Raw genomic sequence first — 18,822 nt, forward strand, 5'->3', positions numbered from 1 at the left:
TTTACCATAGCTAGAACAAGAAGATGGAAGGCTAGGAACATTTTGTTACTAAGTCGGTAACTTTCCGAAGCAATCAGCCTTTCAAAAAGAAATTTTTTGAATTTCACCGAAAAAAGTAATAGAGCCCATTGCCAAGTGACTCATGTAGATTTTGGCTTTTCTTGGGGTCTAGGGGGAGGGGAGTTTCTCTGGGAAGATGACTGGGGGCACGGATAATTGCCGCTTATCAGCGGAAAAAGAAAACCAATAACTAAAGGAGTAATGTATAGTTTTAATCGTGGAAATGCTAGAAACGAACTGACTGAAATTGTACGTCAGTAAGAGTAAGGTTTTTGTGAGTTCTTTAATAAAAACAACATTAAGTAACTTGTTTGAACTGATGAGTCTCAAGTTACGTCATCAACGCCATGTTGGTAGGGTGAAGCTGTATCGAAGGCGTTGATCGAGGACAGAGCACACCAACCTCGTTCCCAGGGTCTCTCTTCTCTGCCTCCACTGTCGTTGAGAGAAGACCCTGGTCCAGGCTGGTCACGTTGCACTCGTCGACAAACAATTTTCCGCAACTGTTTTTATGGAGGGGGCACAATAAATTTAAATTACAATTTCTCGTGCCAGTTCTTGAGTGAACATCGGAGTTTTATTTGTTTAAATAGTCGGGTAGAGTACCAAGGGTTGGCATAGACGGAACTCCTATCAAAACCATACTAAGCTACTCGGCTTGACAATCAATGATACGCTAACACATGAGACGACCATATAGAAGAACTTGCTAAAAAAGCGTCTAGGAAACTGTACTTTCTTATTCAACTTAAGCGTGCGCATGCTCTTACTTCAGACCTTGTAAGATACTATTGCGCATGTATTAGGTCTTCACTAGATTACGCTGGTCCTGTTTTCCATTACCGTTTACCAAAGTATCTTTAAGTCGAGCTCGAAAGAGTGCAAAGGAGGGCCCTATCATGCATTTTTCCCAGGGTGCACTACTCGGTCGCCCTTCATTTAACAGGTGCTTGAGTCCATCAGGGCCCACCAGGAAAACTTAACAGAACACCTGTTTAAGTCTATTGTGAATGATCGACATAGTAAGATTACCAGCCTCCTGCCTCCCTCAGTTTCTATCTCATATGGGCTGAAAAGGCAGAGATGAAAGAAAGTTTATGCATGTGTGTTTGTTACCTTTAGCAGGTGCTTACCATATGAGAAAGAATATATAAGCGATCGAAAGCTTACGTTAAAGTGCCCCTGTGACCAAAAATCAATTCATATTTTTCTTTGGATTTCAAAACTATGTTAACAAAACGCTAAGTGACCCACGTTTTAAGCCTTGATTTCAAAGAGACACCTCTTTATTTTAACTGGAATTTTCCTTTTTAATGGTCCGCCATTACGAACATCATGTTCTTGAGAGAGCTGGATCGAGGAGAAAATGACGTCAAAGGCTCACTAGTTTAAGAATGCAATACGTGTATACGCCGCAGAATTAATATGCAGCGCGGGAGTTTTGGGCTTTCAGACTTTTAAACTCACGCTTTGCATATATAATAAGCTGCGTTTACACGCTGAAATTTTAAGCTAGTGAGCCTCTGACGTCACGTTTCCCTGGATCCAACCGTCTGAGGTCCAATCGATCAGTTTTGAACTTACACTCAAAGTAAACGGCCTTTGGATAAAAATGAAAGCTCAAAATTTTGCCAGTCAGGTGTTAAGCAAACACATTTTCAAAATCTGAAGGAAAAAAGGAAGTGGTTTTTTTGATCACAGGGGCACTTTAAAAACGTTATGACAAGGGCGGTCTGGAGCTGTGAGTAGGAGTGGGATCACTGTCACATATGGTTTAGGGGCAGACATATCTCTCCCTCAATGCCGTACCGGGAGGCAAGGTCGGTAAGGGCCAACTGCGTCCAAAAGCGATGCCACGGGCCGAAATCCCGGATGACTCGTTTGATACTATGCTCCAGCGACGGCGTCTGGAGGTACTGCATCTTTCTCTCTTATTCAAACATTCCGTCAGCGCATGCGAAATTGTTCTGGCTCTCCGATACGTACCATACCAAAAAAAATATGTTGTTCTTTTTACAAGGAATTGACATTTCAGTTGATTGTACAGGCATAAACGTAAATGTAAGAAGCGTGGGTGTTCTGGTCTTCTGGAGACAGAGGTGAGAGATGGGTTCGTGCAGACTGGGACGCCAAAATTGCTTTCCGAGACCTACCGATACAATTTGGGCAAGTTTTGGAAGCTAAAAACTTCAATCGGTGCTGTACTTTGCTGGTAGGACTGGCTGAACCGACACTTATAAAAAATCTATGAAATAAGAATCGCGGCTTTACCTTTGACATGGAAGGGGCAGAATTACCCAGTTTACGGATGTCTCATTGAAAAATTCCTGGTTACCCCCAATTTTCCTTTTGGATTTCAATAACACTTGCTAAGATCTGCTTTTCCCGCATATTCAGTAAACCGCGTTACTATACCTTTTGAATTAGTAAGCACCGTCCTTAATGCGTACTTCCTTGGTGTAAATAATTAAAAATTCGATTATGAGCTCTCGATTTCTACGAGCTGATAGTTGACGAGGCTGAAGGCCGAATCAACTATCACCTCATAGAAATCGAGAGCGAATGATCTAATTGTTTTAGTGGAATTTTTACTAAAATTTACTTCAAATAACGGTTTCCAATTATTTCTTGACGTATTATTAAACTTTGCGCCTGAAAAAGATCGCTCGGCTTGAATCTAAGTTGTGCGCGCGAGCACATCAGCTTTTTCAATAATTTCAACTTTTTTCACGAAACCGTAACTGTCCTTCGTTTAGACTTCTCAGAAATTTAATTACCATTTGCATCCAAATTTTTCTCCAAAAAAAACGTCGTTATTTCCAAGACTACCTCCAGCCACTGCACACTAATGGCTGATAGTTTTCAATGGATCAGCCAATCAGATTACAGCATTTGCATTAGTATACTAGTAGAATTCTACTAAAAGAAATAGATCAGGAAACCAGTGTACAAGGAAGTTATCTTTATTTTCAATATTACTGTTTTGACATCGTTTTTTTAATTGCAGCCGTCACGAAGGGTAGGGAAAGTAGACAACAACCTGATTCAAATGTAGACATGTAATGGGTCTGCCAAGTTATCAATAATTTTAAAACACTGACAGACGACTTAACATGACAATTTTTTCTTGGCTCATGTTTTGGCGTTTAGGCAATGGATTTGCCAAGACACGGGCAATAAGCCATACTGAGCTTAAAATTAACCTTTACCTATTAACAATATTGTATTTTCAGAGATTATAAGATGGACGAAGAAAGAGTTAAACACATTGGATAGAATGACTAGAAAGGTATTGACAATATATGGTGCTTTTCATCCAAAGAGTGATGTTGATAGGTTGTACGTGTCAAGGGTGAATGGAGGCCAGGAACTGAAAAGCTGTGAGGGATGTGTGAGAAGTGAGGAAAACAGTTTAGGATGGTATACGAAGAATTCTCTGGAAGTCCTGCTGCAAGGGGTAAGGGCTACTATTTTCATAGTCCATTTCACAGTTGTGTGCTTAGTTACCTGGCCTCTGAATGAAAATGAGGCTGGAGTTGACCTTGTTTTGATAGAACCCTTACTCATTTTCTTATGTAAATTCTTATTAATTAGCATGACAACAACATCATTAACATAAGAAAAGGAGAGAGGTTTGTATCACAACAAGGTCAACACCAGCCTCACTTTCATTTAAAGGCCAGGAATTTAATGCTGGGGGTAGCCCTGCGTTGGACTAGCCAGGGGGAGTAGAAACACTCCTTGTCGCTTCATGCCACAGAAACCGGGATAAGCTGCGGCCTAATGGGCTTTGCTTGTAAGCAGACTTTACCTTTACCTGATTGACCGAGAAAAATGCAAGCGCGCATGTTGCATTTGTTTAATTACAATAAGCTATCTCAATTTTTTTCATGTATGTTATTATTAAGTTTGTGTAATGATATGATTTTTCTCATGCAATTTGGAATTAATGAGCACTAGTAATTTATTTTCGGAGATTTCTTATGCCCATTTATTCCAAATTGCACTTAAAATAATGTAATTGCCTCTACAAAAACTGTTACAATTGTTGTATCTTGCTTTTGACATTATTAACAACTCCAGAGCCAAACGGATGAAAATGTCAATAAAATCCATTTGAACTGAGTCCTTCATGTCCAGCACCCTGGGAAAATAAATTTCTGCACCATTATTGCATTACAAAACTGATTTTATTACATAGATACTAATGAAATACCAGGATTTCTCCTTTTACTAAAAAATCATATCCTCACCATGCGCAGTTAACATAATATCATTTTTATCTTTCACATGTGAGAATATAGGTGTCGTCATGGTAACGAACACCATTAGCCAATAAAATGCACGCTTCCTCTTCATTGTAAGATATTTTTGTGCTTTAATATGATTCTTCTCTACTATGATTTGTTTTTCATAACTTTCATATTTTGTTTCACGTTACACAACATGTGTGTTTTAGCGGTTGGTAACCACTTTTCATCATTTCAAAAATGAGTAAAACAAGTTGTTTAAAATCGAGAAATTTCATCAATATCTATATAATAAACAGAACATTACATGGCCGTTTGGGGATACAAATTTTATCTTCTTGTGCTAAAAGTATCTCTCACTTGTACGCTTCACTCACTCGTGAGATACTTTAAGCACTCGAAGATAAAATTCGTTTCCCTGCACGGCCATGTAATATCCTCTATTTCTGTTGTGGATTACAAGGATTAAGATCTTCTGAGAATGCAATGGTTTAAATCATAGTAGAAATTTTCATCACATTCTCTTGATTGGGTAGCAATTTACTGCAACAGCGAGGAGAATAAGAAATCCTTTGACCCATGCACTCCCGTGATTGAGATTTAACAGATTAATTTTTGTCTAACGCCAGACGATTTCCTGGGGAGGTGGCTGAGGAGTGAAATGGGTTATATCTAAAACTATAAATTGCCATGACAATGTTTACTTTTCTTTTAAAAACAACAAACCTCTTTCTCTGACTAATGGTAAGTACAGTATTAAACAATTCTTGATTTTGATCGGTTCTGTGAGCGACAGTACAGCTTGAGCAATTTTGCGAACTTTCAATACATCACTTGTGCTCATAAAATGAATCACCAAATGAACAAGTTCATAGGATTTTTTATTCATATACTCAACAAAAATTACTCCATTGCGGTGTTTCCAAAGCAACTGCAATACTGCATTCTTAAACTTATTTATGCATTATTCATTAGCCAATCAGAAACATATTCTGTCAAAGATGTAATGAAACATTATCGAACTCGGACAACTTGAGCTACAGCCTAAGACTGAGGAAGTTTTCAGGCTAGTTGTTAAGCTTACCTTATGATTGAATTCCGTTTAAGCGATTCTCAGTACCACTTCTCTGTGCCTAGGCCCAAGAAAAAGAGCAAAGAAAAAAAGAGTAATTTTCCCAACCTGCAAGATTCTATGGTTTACAAGCCACAATACTAAAGGTAACATGTGCACAACGAATGCCAGATTTACTACTTAACAGTATTATAGCACACATATTTTGCACATACAAAATTAGATACATGTTTTTCCTCAAGTTTGTAAATGGGATATGTGTACCACTTTGCAGCTTGTGTTGTAACCATGCCTTAAAGTACCTGTATGTGTGTGTGTCATTTTGTATACGACTGGGTGGTTTAGCGGTTATTAACCACGCCTCCCACCTCTGTGACCTGGGTTCAACCCTGGCCTTGAGGTCGTATGTGGGCTGAGTTTCAGTCAATCTCAACCCGACTCTGAGGCTTTTTCTCCAGATAAACCGGTTTTCCTCCCTCATCAAAATCGACTCGGTCAATTACATCTGGCTCCGGGTTGATACACTCGATAGGGATAACCTCTGGTTTCCTTCCCTTTCATTGAATTAAATGAATAAAGTTGATATTATTATTATTATTATTATGATGATGATGATGATGATGATGATGATGATGATGATGATGATGATGATAGTTCAAAATTACCGGTAATGCAACTATTCACACCATAATGTAACTGTGAAGGCAAGTCGCAGTAATCAGACTTGTCATGGCTTGATTAATTGTAATCATTCCATTTCATTGGATTGACAGATAATCATCATAAACTGGACTTGACTTTACAAAATTAATAACAAAGCTATGCATGAGGGAGGCCACAAAGATCACGTAAGAAGTTACTGTACATGTATTTTTAACAGCAAGACAAATGCAAGATACCTTTCTGTGGGCAGCAGATGCAAATAAAGGCTCAAATTCTGCTTCCTTGTGGGAACATTCAGTCACCATCTCAGTCACTATTTCTTTGTACCTAAAAGTGAGAAGAGTTAAAATGCAGAATTCACCGAACCAAATGTTTGGTACACAAAGTTCTTTATTCTGCTCCCAATAAAAATAATGTCAAAATACATTGTAACTTGTTTTTCTGACCACGACTTGAAAACATGTACAGTCTGTATCCACAATTCTTGGTGACAAAACATCAAAGATTTCAAAACCTACCTTTTGACAGGGACCTCCTCTCCAGCCTCCTACTAAAGATAACTTTAAACAAGAAACAATGATTACAGTTGAAGTGCCCCCATGACCAAAAAAATCAATTCTTATTTTTCTTTGAATTTCAAAACTATGTTAACTAAACACCAAGTGACCAAAATTTTAAGCCTTGATTTTAAAAGACACCTGTTTATTTTAACTGGAATTTTCCTATTTCATGGTCTGTCATTACTAAAGTCTTGAGAGCGCTGGATTGAGGAGAAAATGATGTCAAAGGCTCAGCAGTTCAAGAATGCAATGCGTGTGTATGCCGCAGAATTAATAGGCAGCACGGGAGTTTTGGGCTTTCAGACTTAAACTGGCATTTCACATACAAATGTATAAAAATGATAATAAGCTGCATCCACACACTGAAATTTTAAGCTACTGAGTAAATGACCTCACTTTTCCCTGGATCCAACTCTCTGAGGTCCACTCAGTCAGTTTTGAACGTAAGTAATGGCAGACCGTGAAATTGAAAATTTAGACTCAAAAAACAGCCTTTGGATAAAAGTCAAAGATCAAAATTTTGCAATTAAGGTGTTGAGAAAACAACTTTCAAAACCTGAAGAAAATAAAGGAAGTTATCTTTTTATCACAGGGGCACTTTACACATTCAAATGAAAAGGACTTTCACTGGTTTGCATCAGAAAAAACAATCTCCTTCTTTGAAACGGAGCATGCTCCCAATTCTCCCACATAATCTCTGGCCCTTTCAATCGAAACTTCATTGCACAACTGAACAATGTACAAATCATATTACTTAAGATGTTTACCTCTTTCTTGCATCAGCTGACTTAATGAAAACCCTTCCTGGTAGACAACCACGACCAGAAAATTACATTGCCCAGGACCCAAAGAGTTAGTGATTAGTTTCTGGGCATTGTTCCAAGCGCTGTGAACATTATATTTTTCTGAGACACTCCCAAAGCCCCTCAAAAGTTCCATCTTTGGAAAGTTAACCTTCTGTAAGCTTCATAAGGCCAGTTATTACATTAATAAAGGTCAGCACAATAACTTTAATTTTGAATTCTACTTTATTAAATAAAAACAAGACAGTCAATAAATTTAAAATTTGGCCATTCACAAAAACAGTTACGATTCTGGTATCTTGCTTTTGACATTATTAGCACTCCACCAAATCAACAAAGCCGCAACAACAGCAATGAATTCCGTCTGAACAAAAAGCCCTTCACGTCCAGCACCCTAGGATAAAAACGTTTGAAACCACAACTATTATAGAATGCTAACACAATGCATTATATTGTAGGGTGACACATGAAAATTCCTACCCACAAGATGTTTCAGATCATCTGAGAGATGTAACAATCATTGTTTAATCTTGGTATAGATGTTCATCACAAACTCTTTGGGTATCAAAATAATGAACTTGTTGATGAATTGTGACTACATGTACATGTACGAATTAGAGTTTGCATAAACAACTCACATAGGCTTATATTTACTTTACTGTTGTAAGAAGCAGAATTTTTCTTATCCAGAACATGGATTTTTTTTTACGCAAGTTTTGCATGAACAATTTCTACTTGAACTTTTTTTCTCAAAATGCAGTCCAAAATTGAGGTGCGTATTATAGTATTATACACGGGTAAATACGGTACCAATGCAGTTATTGAATAAATTAATTTTTACTTACTGCTGTAGGGGTATAAAAAAGTTGACGCCTTGAACCTCAGCCTTACATAGAAAATGCAAAGATTGAGGGGTTTTTATTTTCGCTCAGTGGAGCAAAGCTATTGGCACATAGGCAGGCTGACATGTACGATTGTACCTTAAATTTCTATCAGATCAGTTAATAGAGCCAAACAATCACGCTTCATTCACCCACCAACGTATAGCTGTATTAGTACGTATAGCTGTAGCAGTTTTACTCTAGAAAACTCGCAACAAAGCAGTGCTTTTTTCCGCTGTTATCCTCGTAGCAAAAAACTGGCCTTTCGTAATTTCTTGTCAAGCAAAGGGTATAACGTAAATAAGAGAATACTGAGATTTATATTTGCAATTTACTTGTCTTCTTACCACTTAAGTCAAACTCTACACCTCTATGCATTGAAAATCTTCTTATGCATGATCTTCGCGGAAATTACATTCTGTCCCTCAATAAACCTAAAACAACCAGTTATGGTCTTAGTTCTTTTCTAACGTATCAGCTGAGTTGCGAAATGCGCTACCTGAGTTTGTTTACTGGTTTTAAAAGAGAATCGAGGGTCGCATTTTGTACAGCGGCTTTTCTTGTTAATTAATATATCTGTAAGTATTGTGTATTTAGTTATATACCTGTAGATGCTATGTATTGTAAGAAATTGTAGCTGTAAATGTAATGTCTCGAAGATATTAGCTCTGGTAGTTATTCAGAAATTCTAGATGAAATAAAGTTTTTGCAAGCATGCATGTATGTACGTTACCTTTAGCAGGGCGCATGCGCACACTTTGTAATCTGTGACTTCAATGCTTACCATATGACAGATAAAATGACTTTACACCTGAATATATAAGCCATCGAATTCTTACGTTAAATTGACAAAGGCGGTTTAAAGCTGTGAGTAGGCGTGGGATTTGTCACATATGGTTTAGGGGCCGACATATCTCTCCCTCAATGCCGTACCGGGAGGCAAGGTCGGTAGCAGAAAGCAGCGAAGGGCCAACTGCGTCCAAAAGCGATCGCACGGGCCGAAATCCCGGGATGACTCGTTTGGTACGACGCTCCAGCGCCGGTGTCTGGAGGTACTGCGTTTTTCTCTCTTGTTCAAACATTCCGTCCGCGCATGCGTAAATGTTCTGGCTCTCGGATACGTAGCCTAACAAAAAAAAACAACAACAACAAAAAAATAAAAATAAAAAATTAAGATGCTGGTTTTTACAAGGAAATCAATGAAATGAGAATCGGAGGGCTTCCCTTGTCATGGAATGGCAGAATTACCCAGAATTCTTTTTGGCCATGAAGGAGGCAACTTGAGAAGCACGAGACCTGGGGCGTTTACCATTTGCACGGAAAATCCGGTTGGAATGGAATGCTCGTAATGGTACGGGATTTTCCCGGTGTGGCGTTTCGCCTAGCCCGAGACTCTTGCGGCTAGAAGAAAACAATAACAAATCAAAATGACGGCTGCATCTGCAGCGTCGAATGGCGGGAAAAGAGGCCGAAGTGCACCGGGTCGAGTGGGAGTTTACAAATGGTACAGGATTTTTCCGGTCATTTCGGTTGGAACGGGAAAAGAGGAATACCTCTGAGGATTTCCATCTTTTCCAGAAACTTTCCGGTGGAATGAGCTGTACCATTTGAGTTTCCAACCGGAATTTTCGGTTTTTGTTGACAAATGGTAAACGCTCCGGCCCTCATCGAATGGCTAAAGCGCGGCCGGAGGCAAAAGTAGAGAGAAGGAGATCTCTAGCCAGATACTAAGGAGTAACCCTGGTGTGTGCTGTTAACGTAGACTTTTGATTTCTGAACAAGCTTTTACTCTAGAAAACTCGCAACAAATTAGTGCTTCTTTTCGCTGCTATCCTCGTAGCAAAAAACTGGCCTTTCGTAATTTCTTGTCAAGCAAAGGGTATAACGTAAATAAGAGAATACTGAGATTTATATTTGCAATTTACTTGTCCTCTTACCACTTAAGTCAAACTCTACACCTCTATGCATTGAAAATCTTCTTATGCATGATCTTCGCGGAAATTACATTCTGTCTTTCAATGAACCTAAAACAACCAGTTATGGTCTTAGTTCTTTTCTAAGGTATCAGCTGAGTTGCGAAATGCACTACCTGAGTTTGTTTACTGGTTTTGAAAGAAAATCGAGAGTCGCATTTTGTACAGCGGCTGTTCTTGTTAATTAATATATCTTTAAGTATTGTGTATTCAGTTATATACCTATATATGCTATGTATTGTAGCTGTAAATGTAATGTCTCGAAGATATTAGCTCTTGTAGTTATTCAGAAATTCTAGATGAAATAAAGTTTTTGCAAGCATGCATGTATGTATGTTACCTATAGCAGGGCGCATGCGCACACTTTGTAATCTGTGACTTCAATGCTTACCATATGACAGATAAAATGACTTTACACCTCAATATATAAGCCATGGAATTCTTACGTTAAATTGACAAGGGCGGTTTGGAGCTGTGAGTAGGCGTGGGATTTGTCACATATGGTTTAGAGGCCGACATATCTCTCCCTCAATGCCGTACCGGGAGGCAAGGTCGGTAGCAGAAAGCAGCGAAGGGCCAACTGCGTCCAAAAGCGATCGCACGGGCCGAAATCCCGGGATGACTCGTTTGGTACGACGCTCCAGCGCCGGTGTCTGGAGGTACTGCGTTTTTCTCTCTTGTTTAAACATCCCGTCCGGAATTGACATTTTAGTTGAACAGATTCTACAGGCAGGAACTCGTAAGGTAAGAAGCGCGCGTTTCTGGTCTTTCATGCAGACTGGGACGCCTAAAATGCTCTTTTTTAAACATGGCGGTTCTCGAGTGGATCATGGTCATATATCTTCTATATAAGAATCCCAATTGCTGTGTTATCACTCGGCAACAAACAAAGCTAAACAATGCCATAGGTCGGTTACCAAACTTCACTCTAAAGCTAAACATTTTAAAATCAAAGCTTAGGCGTACTTATTCTATCTTAAGCCTAATTACTCTTCAGCAGCGATATTCTATGGGGAACTTAAATTAATCTTTTTTTATTAATAGTGCGGTGTCTTGATCTTCAGTTGTGAGGCGGAAAGAAGTGGTTCATTTAGCGTTTAAAATCCGCCTTCAATTCCAATCCACTGGTACGATTTTAGATTTTCCTTATTTTATCTGCTACCAAAAGGACCCAATTTAAATTACGAATTAACGGTAATCGTTAATTTAAAGAGGAAATGATGTTGCAACCTCCTCCCCAGGAATTTCAAATGAAAGCGGACGGCCCTGGGAACTAGTTGATAAGCAAGATCACCCCTGGATTGGAATGGACCAACGCAAGTTAATGCACAGCTTGTAATGACTTAACTCTTTCCTTGATTTAATTAGGAGGAATTTAGACAAACTGGTTATTCTGTCGAGACAGAATGGACAAGAATTGGGAAGGAAAAAGACAGAAGATGCTTCGCCGGACAAATTGGTTTCTGTTGACGGACCAAACATTTCCTAAAGAAGATCGACGAATAAACAGTTTCTAATTCTAAATATACTTGTAACAATTAAGAGGGCAAAAGACTCGTTTGGAATAAAAGCCTCCTTATACTGGAATCTCAACCACAGCTTACTTCTCTTCTGCGTGCCCTTAAGTTAAAATACGAGAGAGTTCTGTTGCATTTTCTGATAAAAATGCTATTTGTAAAACGACAACGGAGATCATGCGCATATTTTGTAATATTTGTAAATCGTACGTGAAAGGTCTCAACGAAATTTTAATTTTAAATTAGTGACAGTTTTCTAACTCATCGCTACCTATCAGTAAATTTCGCTCGCTCTTGCTTGTGTCCTGCGCTGAAGGGCAGTAAAAATCCTAGTGAAAATATACTCATGACTCACTCAATCTCGGTAATGAGTTCGCATACCCTATGACCATTTATGGAAACTGATTGCGCGAGATGTTTCATTAAAGTGGAATAGTCCAGTTCAGAAATAATGACATTTAATAAAACAACCATTCCATTTGCACTCATTGGATATGACATAGCTACTTTGGCAGTTAACCACCCAAAATACAAAAAGCGCTCCTAAAATAATTGCAAATTATTGTTTGCGCATGCAAAATGTCAAAGGGATAAACTATCTGATTTCGTGAGAATGTTACCGCTAATAAATTTTAAATATAAATGTAACTTTGCGAGAGAGTGAAAGAAATTTACTTTTGGGTAGTTCTTGTGTATTGCGACTGAACTTCGTCGAGGATAAGCAGAACAAATGATTGATGTTAAAAAAAGTGGGATCACTGACCATTCATGAAAATAATAAGTCAGCTAATTATAACTAAGCATGATGGAATGACAGATACCTTGCTTGCCAACATTTACACTCAGCACGCGCTTAATGTAAGACAAGAAGGAACGTTGCGACACTTCGCGCGCGCGGTAGAAATGTGCGGGAAAACTAACTGGGAAGGTTATCACTTTCAGGTGATCACTTCATGAGATCAGTTAAACCCTTACAGTAACCTCGTTTCTAAATCGAAAGTAAGCCACTGAATTTGGACATTGTCTCTTGCGCACGCGTACCTCTAGGTGTAAGTATCTTCGTGCTAAAGCTCGCGCAACGAATTCTTTTGGTATTGTGACGCAAAAAGGCATCACTGCAGCAAATGAAAGTATTCACTTGTTTTGCTCAGTTTGTACCGGAGGAACGATTTCCTTAGTGTTGGGTTAAGAGATAAGATTATAATTCAATATTGTTATTGGTTCAAAAAGAGCTTCATAAACTGAAGGTAACGTTATTTACCAGCATACAGAGGTTCGTTTTCGGCGGAGAATTCTTTTCCGTGAAAAACTAAAAGCGGAGTGATTTTAACTCATTGATTTTTTACGCACAAATTTCGTTTTCCGTGTTCAGCAATTTCCATTTAGAGCAGGGATAACGTATTATAAAGAAGCACGTGTCCTGATATCTTGACGCGTTTATTTTTTTTCCCTACAGTTACTCCGCAGTTGTTTTTGCGGATTCATCATGGCAAACAACAGTCTTCCTTTGTCTAAGGAGCAACTTTGTCAAATTATAAATCAACAGCAAACTACAATCCAAAGTTTGCTAAGCGAGCGGCAGTGGCTCATTGATGATTATCATATTCAGCAACTGGATGTACAGAAATTTAAACAAACGTCCATTCAGTGGGAAACATACGCAAATGGCTTGTCTGAAGAATTAAACCACGCCAGACAAGATCTGGCTAAGCTCACAGAAAGTCATGAGATTCTGAAAGACAAGTATGAGGCCGTTAAGGGCATGTATTGGGAAGTTAAAGAGAAAAACGACGCTAATAAAGCACTTCTTCAGTATGGCATGGACCTCGGGAGGGGCGTATTCCAAGAAGGTATGTTTTTCAAACAGTCGTATTACCAACTACTTGAGCAGTACAGAAGAGCATGGTCATCAGCTCCAAGCCAGGCACAAACAGTCAGTGAGAGTCAAGAACCTGAAGCCTATGATCAGTCAACTCAGTCAAATTCACTGCTTACCTTTAATCTGCTTCATGCAACCAGCGCCCCTCCCGAGATGGTTGTCTCACCGCTCCTTACTTCCATCAACTCGAGTGGTTCCAACGTTTTCATCACTCAAGGAGCTGACCTTTCACAGCAGCCACAAGGCTCCATAATAATCAGCTTGCTTCCAAACACTTTTGTCGTGGATATGCCAAATGTTGCTGGCGCGTTAATGAGTCCAACTGAGGAAACAGCACAGGAAATGGAAATCTTCGAGACTCAGCTAACCGAGAAAGAAGAATATTCATTGTTCTCACACGATATCGTGGAGCAATCTCAATTATACCTCGAATATCGACGCCCTGTCGCTTGTGACGAGAGAATAGAAGATCCTGAGATCTCCATTAGCCAGTCTCTCTGCGAACACACGCAAAATGAGGTAAGCCGAAAAAAAGAAGTAAAAAAAATTGGACAAGGAATCGCGATGCGCTGGTCAGTGCCGTATTTATCTCTTCAGGGATATCTAAGACATTGAAGTAATGTTTACCTTTTTTGTTCAAAATACTCGGCTTATTACCGGTACTCGATTTTACTAGTCTCACGATCAAAATACAATTTATGGAGGAGATATGTCCAACTGAATTAAATTATTATTCATTTACCTTTTCATTCACTCAGCTGTTAGTTTTTCTACTGAGTAATGTTCTCTCATGGTATTTCTAGGAAGCCGCTCTTTCCGTTGAAGTGTCAAATGAGAGCGTACAAGAGATAGATGTCTTCGAGCCAAATGCTACCAAGGAAGATGATTTAGGGGAACCATCTGAAGTCCAAGAAACTCTAAATAACGCAGACGCAGTCTCCACTGAAATGCAAGTCGAATGCGCATCCTATCGAGGCGATGGGATGGAGATGGATATCTACGAGCCAAGTGCTACAAAGGAAGATGATGTGGAGGAACCATCTGAAGTCCAAGAAACTTTAAATGACGCAGACGCAGTCTCCACTGAAATGCAAGTCGAATGCGCATCCTATCGAGGCGATGGGATGGAGATGGATGTCTACGAGCCAAGTGCTAGCAAGGAAAATGGCGTGGAGGAACGATCTGGAATCCAAGAAACTTTAAATCACGCAGACGCAGTCTCCACTGAAATGCAAGTCGAATGCGCATCCTATCGAGGCCATGGGATGGAAATGGATGTCTATGAGCCAAGTGCTAGCAAGGAAGATGATGTAGAGGAACGATCTGGAATCCAAGAAACTTTAAGTGACGCAGACGCAGTCTCCACTGAAATGCAAGTCGAATGCGCATTCTATCGAGGCGATGGGATGGAGATGGATGTCTACGAGCCAAGTGCTAGCAAGGAAAATGGTGTGGAGGAACGATCTGGAATCCAAGAAACTTTAAATGACGCAGACGCAGTTTCCATTGAAATGCAAGTCGAATGCGCATCCTATCGAGGCGATGGGATGGAGATGGATGTCTACGAGCCAAGTGCTAGCAAGGAAAATGGTGTGGAGGAACGATCTGGAATCCAAGAAACTTTAAATGACGCAGACGCAGTCTCTACTGAAATGCAAGTCGAATGCGCATCCTATCGAGGCGATGGGATGGAGATGGATGTCTATGAGCCAAGTTCTAGCAAGGAAGATGATGTGGAGGAACGATCTGGAATCCAAGAAACTTTAAATGACGCAGACGCAGTCTCCACTGAAATGCAAGTCGAATGCGCATCCTATCGAGGCGATGGGATGGAGATGGATTTCTACGAGTCAAGTGCCAGCAAGGAAGATGATGTGGAGGAACGATCTGGAATTAAAGAAACTTTAAATGACGCAGACGCAGTCTCCACATTGCAAGTCGAATGCGTATCCTCCCTACGCGATGGAATGGAGGTAGATGTTAGCGGAGCAAGTGATATCCGCAGCGAGAGCTGCTGGAAAGACGTAAAACCGAAGGTAGGCTGACAGATCTACAATCATAATGTGAATACGACCCACTTTAGCACACATGTTTGGTTAGATGATTCTGCTATCTTAGTGTGAAAGAAAGATTGTGCGCTGTGGTGTAAATAGTATAGGATTCATTTGATATTTTGCAATTATGACGATACTATGACATTGTTTACAATTTATACATTTTTGAGCTCTATCTTCATCACTTTCATTTAAATTAAGTCATCAAACTTGAATGCGAAAACAAAGGGTTTCACTATCGCTTTGTTACTCAAAAGATGCACACTTGACCAAGAGCTTTTTTCGCCCTATAGCTAGTCTGCTTTTTAATGCTGCTAGTGAGAACCAAGTGGATTGGTCGTTCGTTAATTAAATCATTCCGGCAATCATTACCTGCTTTATTCAGTTTGTCTTTTTTCTGAAATTTTTTATTTATTTGTTTTTAAAAACTAAGGCCCTCCACGGATTAGATAAGTTGTTATCGACAACTGTTTACAGTCGAAAAGTTCAAGTTATTTAAATCGACAACTGTTAATGTTAGGAAATCCGTTCCACAGACCGCGGAAGGTTCAGTCGTCGATAATCGGTATTTTTTACGGGAGCCTGAGAAAATAGTGGCAAGAAATGAAGAACCACTTACTTTAAAAATCGTTTGCGACGCTGCGAAATAAACTTTTTTATTACATCTCTCAGATAGTACGCGCGCTGTAATTGGCTAAATTAGCGGGCCGTATTCTACAGTACGGCCCGCTGAACAGCCCGCTATATTTAAAATTTCGACAAAACATCATCTAGCGAGTTTTTCATGTCATTTCTGTTGCATAGACTTGTACTGAAAACTGTTTGAATCTGGCAAGCAACTATTTCAAACTTAACAGCCAAGAAGATTTAGTTTTTGGGATTTTGACACGGCATTCTTTGTGGCAGTTGAACCTTCCGCTTCACTTTGACTAGTTTCCTTTATCCTCAGAAATATAAATATCTCGGTCCGTACTGTAAGTTACGGATCCTCGTTTTTTCCCGTTGATTTATGACCCGCGCGAAAATCTCGGTCCGTAACTTACAGTACGGACCTCGAACTCGGTCAGTAAGAGGTATAAATTTAATAGTAATCGATAACTTGCTCTCAGACCGGAAAGAGGAAGTTGTCGATAATAAAACGGCCGCGTTTGTTGTCGACAACGAAGGTAGTTTTTTTCTTTTGAAAAAGAAAACTACTTTAGTTGTCGATGACAAACTTTGTTGTCGATGCCTTGATTTTTGGCAGTTTGTAGTCAATAACTTGATTCACACAAGCAGTGTTTTGTCATCGACATTTTTTGTTATCGACAACAACTTGCCTCGTCTCTGGAGACCCTAATTTATTAAAGTTTATTAGTAATAAATTAAATTGGTTTGTTTGTTTACTTATACGTGAATCAAGCATCAGTCGGTCTATTTCAAATATTCGTGGTTTCTTCCACCAAGTTTGAAGGGAAAAATGAAGCACTCCGGTATTTAAAACTAAAGTAATTGTCGTTAACTGAGGCCACGTTTTATTCTTCTGGATAGTATTACAACGTGACCTGTAGCACCGAGGATCACAGTATATATGTTCATTTTCTTTTCCTTTTCTTCTTTTAGAAAAACTGCATGAGACGAATACTTGGCTGGGTACGCAAGAGATTTATTTGTGGATCTCGCAAATTGGAGCGCAATGCTGAATTATGAACAGGCACTGACTCGTTGGTTTAGGATTTTGTTTTTTCGACTGAAAGATGAAGGACAATCATCGATTAAAAACAAATCAATCTTTAAAATGAAAAAAACAAAAAAAGGACAAAAAACAAAGCTAAAAAAAAAAACAAATGCATTTACAATTAATTTAAAAGTGCTACGATCAAAATTCACTTCTCGTTTTCCTTTACATTTCGAAAGTTCTTGTGCTGAATATTCAAATTGTGAGATTTTATGCAATCATTTCAAGAGTATAAACTTTTTATTTTGAACGGTCCGCCATTGCTTGGTGCGTTTCAGCGATCCGGATCGACGAGAAAGTGACGCAATTTACCCACGGCTTTAAAATACAGGGTGTAAATGCGACTTAATTAGTATGCAGAACACGAAATTGAGAATCTGAAAGCCAAAAACTCTCGTCACAGTGCTGCATACTAATTAAGGCACATTGAGCATCGCCTGTTGAGCATTTAACGCAACTGAATACTTTTGAAATGTATAGAAAAACGAGAACTGCTTTTTTTTATAGTAGTAGCAATTTGAAAAAAAAAAAAAAAAACTAATGATATATGTATGTTAAAAACAGATTCAAGGGAGGGGAGGGAGGGGTCCTTTTATTACAAGTACTTCAAAAGTGGTAGAAGCAAATATAAGAGAAGGTATTTTAATACCTTTTGGTGCTCGACTACTGAATAAGCCTTCTATCTTATTGTTCTATGGTCAAAAATTTGACCATAGAACAATAAATAAGATGGAAGGCTAGAAACATTTTGTTACTAAGTCGGTAACTTTCCGAAGCAATCAGCCTTTCAAAAAGAAATTTTTTGAATTTCACCGAAAAAAGTAATAGAGCCCATTGCCAAGTCACTCATGTAGATTTTGGCTTTTCTTAGGGGACGAGGGGGGGGGGGGGGGAGTTTCTCTGGGAACATGACTGGGGGCACGGATAATTGCCGCTTATCAGCGGAAAAAGAAAACCAATAACTAAAGGAGTAATGTATAGTTCTAATCGTGGAAATGCTAGAAACGAACTGACTGAAACTGTACGTCAGTAAGAGTAAGGTTTTTGTGAGTTCTTTAATAAAAACAACATTAAGTAACTTGTTTGAACTGATGGGTCTCAAGTTATGTCATCAACGCCATGTTGGTAGGGTGAAGCTATATCGAAGGCGTTGATCGAGGACAGAACACACCAACCTCGTTCCCAGGGTCTCTCTTCTCTGCCTCCACTGTCGTTGAGAGAAGACCCTGGTCCAGGCTGGTCTCGTTGCACTCGTCGACAAACAATTTTCCGCAACTGTTTTTATGGAGGGGGCACAATAAATTTAAATTACAATTTCTCGTGCCTGTTCTTGAGTGAACATCGGAGTTTTATTTGTTTAAATAGTCGGGTAGAGTACCAAGGGTTTGCATAC

The 18,822-nt window shown here is 39.2% G+C and overlaps 1 protein-coding gene and 2 long non-coding RNA genes across 3 annotated transcripts; 2 read left to right on the forward strand and 1 right to left on the reverse strand.

The window, feature by feature from the left end:
• Positions 1-3,907: 3,907 nt before the first annotated feature.
• LOC138056437 (uncharacterized) lies at positions 3,908-8,848 on the reverse strand. The gene is made up of 5 exons (XR_011133446.1): positions 8,637-8,848; positions 6,564-7,802; positions 6,282-6,372; positions 5,395-5,443; positions 3,908-4,204 (listed from the first exon to the last, which is right to left on the reverse strand). It is a non-coding gene; the product is annotated as an uncharacterized lncRNA (long non-coding RNA).
• LOC138056438 (uncharacterized) lies at positions 5,452-8,626 on the forward strand. Its single transcript, XR_011133447.1, has 3 exons — positions 5,452-5,528; positions 6,156-6,230; positions 7,867-8,626. It is a non-coding gene; the product is annotated as an uncharacterized lncRNA (long non-coding RNA).
• Positions 8,849-13,265: 4,417 nt separating the features above from the next.
• LOC138055781 (FK506-binding protein 5-like) lies at positions 13,266-17,401 on the forward strand. Its single transcript, XM_068901652.1, has 3 exons — positions 13,266-14,177; positions 14,462-15,694; positions 17,315-17,401. The coding sequence occupies exons 1-3, from the start codon at positions 13,266-13,268 to the stop codon at positions 17,399-17,401; spliced, it is 2,232 nt and encodes a 743-aa protein (XP_068757753.1).
• The last annotated feature ends 1,421 nt before the right edge of the window (positions 17,402-18,822 follow it).

Source organism: Montipora capricornis, chromosome 7 (assembly GCF_036669925.1).
Source record: "Montipora capricornis isolate CH-2021 chromosome 7, ASM3666992v2, whole genome shotgun sequence".
Classification (NCBI taxonomy): Eukaryota; Metazoa; Cnidaria; class Anthozoa; order Scleractinia; family Acroporidae; genus Montipora; species Montipora capricornis.